Source organism: Hyperolius riggenbachi, chromosome 1 (assembly GCF_040937935.1).
Source record: "Hyperolius riggenbachi isolate aHypRig1 chromosome 1, aHypRig1.pri, whole genome shotgun sequence".
NCBI classification, from domain to species: Eukaryota; Metazoa; Chordata; class Amphibia; order Anura; family Hyperoliidae; genus Hyperolius; species Hyperolius riggenbachi.
In genome coordinates, this window is record NC_090646.1 from 500,942,394 (window position 1) to 500,954,521 (window position 12,128).

Consider the following 12,128-nt stretch of genomic DNA (forward strand, 5'->3'; position numbering starts at 1 on the left):
CCTGCATGGGGGACAAGGGGTTAAAGAGGTCTGGGAGGGGGGACCCCACGTCGTTTTTTTTTTATATTTCCCACACTCAGAACGAAGTAAGTAAAACTCTTCCCACTTGGGGGAATCTATGAAAATAATACACTATTGTTACCTGTGCAAAAAAAACTGACATTTTCCGCATTTAAAAGACATTTTTGCCCTTGAAACTTAAAAATCGATTTTCTCAAAAACTATAAGGTGTTTTTGAAAAAAAAAATTTTCCTCTTATTCCCACTGATCCCCTTAATATACCCTAGGAATTTGGTGTTCCTAAACTTTAAGCAGGCTTTGCTATTAACCGTTAAAATCGGCGGGTTTTTAAATGTATACATTTTTCCTTTGAAACTTTAACATCGATTTTCTCAAAAACTATAAGGTGTTTTTGAAAAAAATTTTTTCCTCTTATTCCTCCTGATCTCCTTAATATATTCTCCAAATTTGAGGCTCTTAGCATTTAAGGGGGCTTTGCTATTAACCCTTAAAGTCGGCGGCTTTTTTATATTATACGGAGCGTTACGGTTTAATGCGAAATTACGGTAGCGTTTAATGCGAAATTACGGCATGAACGAAACGCGAAATTTCGCGTTGAAAATTACGCTTACGGTATTTTCAATTACGATTTTAATGGCAATTTCGCTACGCTAATTTCGCATCGTAATCGCAAATTTCGCATGCGTAATTATAGTAATGCGAAATTACGAAAATTTCAGCTCAACTCTAGGTGAACCTGCTTGGATGGCCAAACCTAGGCGTAGTGGCAATCGTTTTGGAAGTCCTCCACATGTACACTATTTTATGGACAGTGGAAGGGCAAATTTTAAATTCTTTTGAGATCTTTTTAAATCCCTTACCAGACTTATAAGCAGGTACAATCTTCTTTCTGAAGGACTTAGACAGCTCCTTTGATCTCACAGTGGCATTCACCATCACATCAACAGTCAGGAGCACACCAAACGAAATGTCTGAGGTTCAAATAGGGCAAACCTTCTTCAAAATCCTTCTTCTAATTACCGTATGTGCACCTGATGTGATGATTAACCTGTGTGTTATTTGAGCCATTTTAAGTGGGAATAAATGTGGGGGAGTCTGATTTATTCCTTACCTGAAATAGAATTTTTGGTAGAATTACATTTACAAAAGATTTCGAAAAGTCTTTTCTTCCAAATTAATTGTTTGGTTATATTACTTGGATATCCCAGGATTGCTAAAATTCAGATTATATATCCATACGGTATGTCCAAGAATGTTACAAAAACTCACAGGCTTTCATAAGATGTCCTTATTTCTTTTATTATGGCTGAATGCAATTCAGATGTTGCATGAGTTGCACAATATATTGTATTTCTATTGTAGTGAATGGAATGTCTGTTGTAATCAATGGAATTTCGATTGTAGTGAATGGAATGTCTGCTGTAGTTAATGGAATGGACCTGCTCATAATAAATCGTTTGGCAATATAGATCACACTGTAGATTACACTAGGTTACACTGTACATCAAAAGCAACAGCCTTAACCAGAATGCTGTCCAGTTGACCCTGGGTACATTGACATAACCCTTACTCACCCCCCCCCCCCCCCCAAAAAAAAAAAAAAATACCTGACACCTTAAAACTAAAAGAAAAAAATATTCCTTTAAACCAAAACAAGAAATACTTTGTATTGTCCTTCACCAAAATCATCACTCAATCATTCAGATTTACACCCAAAAAGCTGTAATCCTCAAATGTCTTGACTCTGCTTAGCCTAAAAAATTGACCTAAGAAGAGCCCAACATTTTAGTTGTTCTGTTGTAGCTCCGCACTGGTCCGAAGAGGGTTCTCTGTGGTCATATCAGTGCATCAGTGAGAAGCCCCAATGCTAAGTTCAGAAAGCTTTATGCCAGTGTTCCCTTCTCACAGCATCTTGTCACTATACTAAACATCTAGCAATGCAACTTTTTATCTCAATGGAGTTTCTTATTGGTCTATTTGAGGGGAAAGCTCAGTGGAAGATTCAAAGATGCTTTTGCTGGAGTTCCTTGAATGGTTAATATAACAGCATGATTCAACTAGGAGAGTGCCCTAAGGATTAAGCACCTTTGAAGTTCCAGCCTGGGCTTCCAGTGAATCCACTGATCGATGAGTATCCTCCTCAGGGAGAATTCATAGTCCCAGATTAATGGACCAATGGTGAGCATATGAACTATTTAAAAAGGCTTGAGCCATAGCTCAGTTCAGTATGGCAATGGTTGTAGACTGTCACATTGAGTAGAGGAGGAGTCTTTACTTAGGATTTTAATAAGACCACGAGGATTACCTTATTTAGGATAAGGAATTTGGTGAGGATTATGGTAAGGAACAATAAAAGATTGTTTGCATTAAAATATTTTTTTTCTTAAAATAAAGTGTTTTAAGGTGCAAGGCAAGGTCTATATTCAAACCCTAGGAGTCACAGATATCTGGAATTCCCCCATTAACAGAGGCAAAAGCAATAGAAATTGCTCAAAAATATGATGAAAAACAGCATTGTTATGCTCATGCCGATTATTTTACTGCATCAGGCGTGTTAGAAATCACCCGGCTTCACAAGATGTAATTTGACAATTGAATTAGCCTCTGTGTGATACTAGATGATAGTATACTCGCTCCCAGAGAATTTAACACCTGTAATTAAATAAGACCCAATCTTCTTGCCTTGTGTATTATATCTTCTCCGCACATTTTATCTTCCTCTATACACCTGCATAACACGTTATTTTAAGCAGTTCCTGTAAATCAAATACTCTGACTGTTCTAGCCAAATTTAAAGTGTACCCGAGGTGACATGATGAGATAAACATGTGTAGGTACAGGGGCAATCATATTAATAATTAGGTTATGCTTCTTTCTTCTTTTTTTCTACCTAAAAGGGTCTACCTTCAGGCATGCAAGTAACAGTTCCTGTCTTGTCAAATCCCTGTCAGATTATAGCATAACCTTCACTAATAAGGTATTACAGTCATAAAACCTTTTCATGCAGAGAACAACTTCTGAGTACAGGGGATTGATAAAAAGTCAAAAGTTCATATATTTTATATTTTAGCTCTGGGACAGTTTATAGACTGCCATTGAGCAGAGACAGTAAAACATAAAATCTATTTTGTAAATGTTAAAGTCATGCAATATCTAAAAAAAAGTATTTTTTAGAAGTGGGAGGATAGATGCAATTGTTATCTCATGAGATTATTTTCACCTTGGGTTCACTTGAACTGAGATCACCTCTTTGTAATTTTTTTTTAATAAATATATTTTTAAAGAACTCCATTCCGAATTGCTATCTGCTAAAAGTAGCTGCATAAATGGTACTGTGTAATTCCCAGCAGCTGATAGACTGGCTCTGAGCTATAAGCGCTCCCAGCTGACTTACTAGTGTTTGCAACAAACGCAACATTTGACTGTCAGTCAAAGTTCTAGAAAGGGAGAGATATTTACTGCTGTACATGACACCATGTGTGAGAAGACTTGCTCATTTGCATATTATCCTCCAGGGGTTCTGAGAAAAGAAAGAAAGTTGGATCATGAATTTTAGACAATTTGAATGGCTGCTAATGCATTATTACTGAGCTGCCTAGCCTGAAGTGACTAAGAAGGCAAGAAGGTGGCAGTGAATTGCATGCATTTATTTTCTCAGAAAATAGGCAGAACAAAAGATTTGAGACTTGTTCACAACAATGAGCTTTCAAAGTGCTTCACAAGCATTGTAAACAAATGGGAATGTAATCACATCTGAATACTTATAAATGAGACAGGTGGCCAAGGTCCCTTCACATAGTAAAAAAGCACAAATACTGTATGCAAGGGCATGTTTTCCATTCAGTGCAATGTAATGCATCACTGGAAAATCTTGGGAAGACTAGTTGTTATTAGCAAGATGACAGCTGGCCAGTGTCGTACTGGGAGCTGGTAAAGCTGAGGAAATGCACTTGCTGGCCAAGCAGCAGTAATCAGGTGTTGCTGCTCACAGTGAAGACTCGCTGCAGGTTTCTATTGGGAGTGATAACACAGGGTTTCTGTTGCTTGGCCGGCAGGTAGATTTCCTCAGTTTTTCCACCTCCCAGTCCGACACTGCAGCCTCCACAGGTGAATCTCAATAAATTAGAATATCATCGAAAAGATAATTTATTTCAGTAACTAAACTTAGAAAAGTGAAACCTATATATTATATAGATTTGATACACACAGAGTGATATATTTCAAGAGTTGATTTATTTCATTTTGCCATCATTTCACTAATTACCGCTTATAGCTAATGAAAACCCAAGATTCAGTTTATCAAAAAAATCGAATACTGTATTATAGGCTCATTGGCCTTCATTCAATTCACTTTTTCTCCAACTTTTTCTCTTAGGAGTACATTTTTCTGTTTAAATAACTTTTCATCACTCTGTAATTGTAACAATGCCACACAATATTGGTGAAAAAGTACTGTCAAAAGTGTTCTGAGTGTTTTCTTGCTTTCTGGTGGCTTAGATGGTAATTTATTGATAAGATATAAAAATTGCACCAAGGACAAAACTTAGGGGAAAAAAGTGAATATTGGCCTTGGTACTTGATTACGCACAATTAACCCAAAAACACCTGCTAAGGAGTCCCAAACTGTTAAACAATCTCTCAGTCTGGTTCATCAGGCCACACTATCGTAGGGAAAGCTGCCGACTTGACAGTTGTACAGAAGACATCCTTGACATCCTCCTCCATAAGGAGAGCAAACCATGAAAGGTCATTGCAAAAGAAACTGGCTATTCACAGAGTTCTGTATACAAGCATATTAATGGACAGTTGAGTGGAAGGAAAAATGTGTCATAAAAAAAGTTCACAAGCAACAGCGATACCCAGAGCCTTCAGAGGTTTTTGAAGCAGAGCTCATTCAAAAATTTGGAGTAGATTCACAAGGAGAGGCAGCTGTGGTCAGTGCTTCAAGAACCACCACACACAGACATATCCAGGACATGGGCTACAGCTGTTTCATTCCTTTTGTCAAGCGACTCCTGAACCAGAAACAATGCCAGAAGCATTTCACCTGAGTTAAGTAGAAAACTGGACTGCTTAGAGATCCAAATGTCTCTTTTGAGAAGAAAGTGAACTTTACATTTGTTTTTGATTTTTTTTTAATTAAGGTCCCAAAGTCAGGAGGTAGTGTGGAGAAGCATGAAATCTATGTTGCTTGAGGCTCAACGTAAAGTTTGCACAGTCAGTGATAATTTGAGGAGCCATATCATTTGCTGGTGTTGGTCCACTTTGTCTTATAAAGTCCAAAATTAGAGCAGCCATCTACCAGGAAATCTAAATGCACTTCATTTTTCCTTTGCTGACAAGCTTGATGGAGATGCTGATTTATTTTTTTCCAGCTGGTCTTGGCACTTGCCCACACTGCTAAAAGTCCCAATAGCTAGTTTAATGACTAAGTTATCACTGCGCTTTATTGGGCAATGGCCATTAAACTCGCCGGATCTAAACTCCATGGAGAATATACAGAGTATTGTAAAGAGGTAGATGAGAGACAACAGATCCAAAAATGCAGATGAGCTAAAGGCTGGTATCAAAGCATTCTGGGCTAAAACTATAAGATGAGAATGATCAACAGGATAGCCAGGCAATATGCATTGTTTACATTGGAATAAACATGTCAGCCTCCATATTCCTCTGACTTCAGGTGTGCTTTAAAGGACATCCGAGGTGAAAAAAAAAATTATGAGAATGAGATAAGCAATTGTACCTATCCTCCTTCTCCTAAAAATTACTTTTTTTTAGCTATCCCACGGTTTTATTTCATATTTAAATCTATTTTTTAAGTTTTTACTGTTTCATGGCCTCTTCTCAATTACACATTCATTGAAGTATGCCAGAGCTAAAATCTTTGAGCTATTGGCCCTTTTTATCTCTTTTCTGCTCTCAGAAGCCATTTTCTGCCAGGAATGTGTTACATACATGTTTTATGGCTGCAATTCCTAATCCGTGAGTGTTACACTATGGTCCAACCTGGTCCCGACCCGGGAAGAAACGGTCACTTGCATACCTGATTTTTTACTCTTTCAGGTAGTAAAAGTAAAAAAGGAAAATAACCTAGTTATTTTTGTGCTTGGCACTGTTCATACACATGTCTATCTCAACATGTCACATGTCACCTCGTGTGTCCTTTAAGATACAATCACAGACCTCTGAGCCATACCTGGAAGTAGCATCACAAAGAAATCAGCAGATACTGTCACCCCACAGGGATAGAAAGTGAGGCTTGGAGAAGTGGGTGAGTTGGGAGGGTGGGTTAGTGGAGAGATGGAAATATGAAGGAAGGAATATTAATAAGTAATGATAAGTGGGGACAACTTGATACATATTCATCTCTCCATTGGATGGTCACAGAACTGGGAAAGAAACACTGCCTCTACATTTCTGCTTATACAGCCACTTAAACCTACAGAAAAATGTGTGAGGGACACCCCAGATAATGGAAGGTCTTCTGAAATATTGCATTTTTTTTTATGTTGCCAGGAATGGCGAAGCAGTCAGGAAACTGATGTGTTCTCCAGCAGACATCAAAAGGCAACTCTGCAAGTGTAAACTTATAATTAATTATTCAGAGAGTTTCATTCTGAAGGGAATTGTTCAGAAGGGGAATTCTGCAGAGCAGCTGCTGCCTAATCCTTATACACGGTACAGCCAAAAATCTATCATTACTGTCCCTTTATACTAAATGACCCTGTTAATCCAGTACAACTTGGGACAGCACGGTGGCGTAGTGGTTAGCGCTCTCGCCTTGCAGCGCTGGGTCCCTGGTTCAAATCCCAGCCAGGGCACCATCTGCAAGGAGTTTGTATGTTCTCCCTGTGTCTGCGTGGGTTTCCTCCGGGTACTCCGGTTTCCTCCCACATCCCAAAAACATACAGATAAGTTAATTGGCTCACTCCTAAATTGGCCCTAGACTACAGTACTTACACTACATAATATACATACATAGACATATGATAATAGTAGGGATTAGATTGTGAGCTCCTTTGAGGGACAGTTAGTGACAAGACAATATATATATACTGTATTATATGCGTAAGATGTCGGCGCTATATAAATACTAAATAATAATAATAATAATAACTCTCCCTGTATCTCTCTCCCTACAGCAAGAAACTGAATGAGGAAACACACTCCCACTATATCCTTTATAAAGGCATGAGGATTTCCTGTTGGTTACTAGGGGCAAGCTCTACATGGTCCTTCCCAATACATGTAAAAAAGGATATAGCTAACTCCCACCCAAAATTCGCTTCCTGGCAAATTTAGACTGCAGGTTTGCAAAAATATTACCTTACGCAGATTTGTTGGATTTGCTGCAAATTTAACTTAACGAATGACACCTGCTCATCCCTACTAACAGCCCATATAAATCAATGGGCTTGTTAGATATGTAATGACTATGGATGGTTAATAAGATGCAAATATTATGCACATGTAAGCATAAACAGACCAATCAGTTACGGCAGTAATTGGGTCTAGGAGCCACTGTAGAACACATGAGCTTCTCTCACTGGGCTTGATTCGCAAAGCGGTGCAAACTGTTTAGCACGGGTGTGCTAAACAGTTAGCACGTGAAGTGCCGTTCGCGGACTTTTGCGCGCGCAAAGTGCCGCAATTTGCGCGATCGAGGACTTTTGCGCGCGCAATTTGCCACGATTCGCAATTGCGCGCACAAAAGTCCGCGATCGTGCGAATCGCGTCACTTTGCACGTGCAAAAGTCCGCGAACAGCACTTCACGTGCTAACTGTTTAGCACACCCGTGCTAAACTGTTTGCACCGCTTTGTGAATCAAGCCCACTATCTACCACTGGAAAAAATGCCTTAATTAATAGCGTATACTCTTCATCATTATTTGCTGACAATTTTGAACATTCCAGATTAACCCAAGAAATGGATATGTTCTACTTGCAACAGTAAATACTTCTTTTGCAAAAGTCACAATAATACGAAAGCAACAATGTTACCTTTTTGAAAGATTCTCTAATAAAATCTCTTTTCAGTTATTCACAACAAAGATCTTTTTGAGGTCTCTTTTTATATTTCTCTGTAATTTTCAGCTCCCAATTCACCACCAAAGATAGTTCACACATTTTCTGCACAGTCATCAAGCTAATTTGCATTCACTGACATGTCTTTCCACACAACCTCCTCTGGTGCCTTTGTGAATACAGCCATATGCTTTCAGGGAAATCAGTAAATATGGGAAGTTAAATCTGTGAGAACTGATCAAATATTTGTAAATACCCCAGTAATGGTAGGTACACACTATTCCATCAAGGCTAAGTAAATATTGATTTCTATCTGATATTAGTCCTGGACATATTCCACCAGTGCTCTGGACATCTTGCTTATACAGCAAAATATTGATGGAGAATGTACTAAATATTAATAGATTTATTTTAGATTAAATGGTCAGATTTAAACAAATCTATTAAAAACATTGTACAGTCCTATCTTTAGTTAGGTACAGTCATTTTGTGATTCTTCTCTGATTTAATCATTCCTTCAATCTTGTATCTGAGATATACTCAGAAGACTTACTGGGTTAATGTTCCACTCACTACAGCATTGTTAAAGTGCTACACTACAGCAAGCTGCAAATCCACATGATAATCGGACATGGTGGGCCCTTATTCAATTCATTTTTTCTCCTAAGTGTTCTCCTAGGTGATATTTTTACACCTCATCCATAAAAAACCTTTTAACCACTTCGCGTCCCTGGGGTTTTCCCCCTAAAAAACCAGAACAGTTTTCTACATTTCACACTCTTCCCATTCATTAGCCAATAACTTTATCACTACTTATCACACATACATGATCTATACCTTGTTTTTTTCGCCACCAATTAGGCTTTTTTTCGGTGGTACATTTAGAATTATTTAATTTTGAACAGATTTTAATGGTAATAATGGGGAAAAAAGGAATTATTTCTCAGTTTTCAGCAATTATAATTTGAAAATAATAAGTGGTACCATAGATTAAACCTACACATTTGATCTGCCCGTCTGTCCTGGTTATTACAGGGTTTAAAGTATGATCCTAGTACAATGTATGGCGACAATATATTATTTGGAAATAAAGGTGCATTTTTTTCCATTTTGCGGCTTTGTATTTTTCTTTAAATTGTTGTGGCACTTTTTAATCCTCCCCGCTCCATAGTTAGCAAGATGTGCTCCTTTATACCCCCCTCCCCCATACTTGGCCAGATGTGCCCCGTTACCCTTCCCCAGCCCCTGATGTGCCTCTGTAAACCCCCCCCCCCCCACTTCAGTAAACCAGACGTGCCTGTTTAATTCCTCCCCCCCCCATAGTTAGCCAGATGTTTTTTTATTACCCCCCTCCCCCCATTCATAGCCAGGTGTTTTTTTTATTACCCCCCTCCCCCCATTCATAGCCAGGTGTATGCCCTTTATGCCTCCCCCTCCCCCATTTATAGTCAGCTGTGCCCCTTTTAATTTGTATCCCCCCCTCCCCCATGGATAGCCAGGTGTTGGCCCTTTAAGATATTTTATTTCCCCAAATGCCAGGTGTCCCCTCCACCCCCTCTGCAGAGCTAGGTGTAGGGAAGCATTGGGAGTAAGAATCTCTCACCTGACCTTGTTCCACCGGCGATCACGATCTCCTCCCTGCAGTACCGCTGGCAGCCTCACTATGCTGACCGGATCGGGTCCCGGCTTGATGACGTCATCAAGCCGGGACCCGGTTCACTCAGCATAGTGAGGCTGACAGTGGGACTACAGGGAGAGGATCGTGATCGGCGCTGGAACAAGGTCAGGTAAATATTGTTACATTGTAATCCTCCATGCTGCCCGATCGCAGCATGGAGGGGGAAGGGGGGTATTACAGAGGATCGGGCGGGGGGTGGGAGGATCGGAGACCCGGGAAGGGATGCTAGTGTAGTGTAGTTAGGGGGAGGGGGGTTAATGAGCCCAGGAGCGTGCTAGCACGCCCGCTGTGCTCATTAAATGACAGCAACTTATAATCACGTCATGTGGCTTTCAGGAGCCACTTGCAATGACGTGATTATACTGTATGCGGGATGTAAACTGGTTAAAGAGAAACCAGGCCAGACATAAAATAAAAAAGCATACTACCTGATTCAGGAGGGTGTCTGGATCCGGTAGTGTCCATTGCCGCCTCTCCTATCTCCTGCTATCCTTTCGTTTCACTTCTGAGACCTTTGGGGTCACAACGCTGCAGAAGCAGCTCCATGCTTTCCTCCGAAAGCACAGTGTGGAGACTGGAATGCAGGGGTGGGGTAAAGGCTGGGAGCAGGCAGAGGAGAGCCAGTGAGAGGCTCATAGAGATGGGGAGGGGCGTTATGTAGGAATTCCTCTCCTGCAATGGACGTCCCTCCTCTGTTACTCTGCGTACAAGTTTCTTGTCGACAGATGCAGGGGGGGGGGGGGGAGGGGGCTGGCACAGCACAGGGGAGGCTGTCAGTGGCTCAGAGGGCACACTGAGGCATGTCCACAATGGGAGCATGCCTCTGTGTCCCTCTTTTTAAGTTGAAAACCACCTTGGGTACACTTTAAGCCAAGCCTCAAACAAGCAAGAAAAATTCAGACAATACTTTTTGCCTTCAATTTGGTACTTTTTCAACTACAGACTTCTGAAAAGTTATTTTAAAGATAAAATGAAAAATTATCTCCTAGGAGAAAACTTATGAGAAAAAAATAAATTGAAAATGGCTTGATGATTGTTAATTCATAAGTTGTATGTCTCAAACACCCACAGTGGTCATGTACACATAGATGTCATATTTTGGTTGACTGAGCAGTCTGATGTAATCTGTTTTGGTCAACCATCCACTACACAAAAGAGCTTTCATTATCAGACTTAATCTTCCTCTTCCTTGGGAGAGTGTTATGTAACCATGGCACCCTTCCCAGTAGTGAGTGGAGAAACACCCTTTACTGCTACATGGACATACTGCAAGCTAAACTTTGTTCGCTGAACGACAGTAGAAAGGACACTTTTGTACATTGGCTAGGGGCTCCTCTGCAGATCATGGGCTAGTAGGATGTGCTTTCCAGAATTGTATCTGCAATCAAACATTTTTAAATCCATGGCTACCTTAAGGCTTTACTTCACTTCAGTGTCTCGATTTTGACTTACCAAGAACTCCAGTAGCTTTGAGCCCTCCAAACTCTTGCATTGCTTTGATTGCTTTGGACAACTCTTCTTGTGTCTGCAACTGTCCTGTAACTGGATCAGGTGGGGGCAAGTAGCCAAATCTTGTCAGCCAATCCTGTTGGTAAAAAGACAAGACAAACAAGTATATTAATTAGCAGAAACAAACCTGCTCCACAGAAAATGCTGATGATATATAGATCCAAAATAAGCAAAGCAAGGTCTATTTCACACGGCTGGCATTCAGCCTCTGATCTGCTGACCATTGAGCGTCTTCCAGCTGAAGTTTCATGCAACTGTCTGAATGGCAGCATTTGTAACCTGAGAACACATTAAACAACCGCCAGTCAAAAAACTATATGTAAAAATATTTTATTGAGAATATTGTGAAAAACCATCCCCCTAAAAATGAACCCTTAAAAACAAGACGTGGGCTTTCCATTCAAGGAGTACTCCTGGACACATACATACATGCCACCACTCTTCACACATCCACACTCAGATCCGGATCGGCCGATCCTTGTCTTATGCGCGTGTGTCACCTAACTTTAATTGCACTGGATACATGAGACAGTCTCTGCAGGACTCTTCACTTTAAATGGGCTGCCACAATTGGCTCCTCCAATATGTAGAGTTACAGTCTCTGCATTATGTCAAACAGAAGCATTCCTTTGAAGCTAACTTTCCCAGACAGTGTGCTCCCTCCAATGGAAAATCACATTAGTCCAAAGTTCTTTGAATGCTCAAAGCTTTCCAGATGGAACAACGGAAAGGATTACCTTTTATTCGCCTAGATCCAAGCAGTTCGCCGCGGCGTCCCGCGGCCAGCAGGTACCTGCAACTGGCAAGGGCTCGCTGTCTGCCAACCAGTGCGCCGTTAGGAGATGCGGCATGTAGCGGTCCCGGCTACTCCTCCGGCCTGACGTCTCCAAGCCCC

General features: G+C 40.5%; 1 protein-coding gene across 3 annotated transcripts in view; it reads right to left on the minus strand.

The window, feature by feature from the left end:
• The window catches only part of MMP17 (matrix metallopeptidase 17), a 225,787-nt gene that overhangs the window by 65,664 nt on the left and 147,995 nt on the right, over window positions 1-12,128 (minus strand). For 2 of the 3 annotated variants that reach the window (XM_068243452.1, XM_068243451.1), the window contains exon 2: window positions 11,177-11,309. In XM_068243452.1, coding sequence (XP_068099553.1) covers window positions 11,177-11,309 — 133 coding nt within the window. Of the gene's footprint in view, window positions 1-3,480; window positions 3,530-11,176; window positions 11,310-12,128 lie in introns of those variants that run through there. The other variant, XM_068243453.1, reaches the window with a different exon arrangement.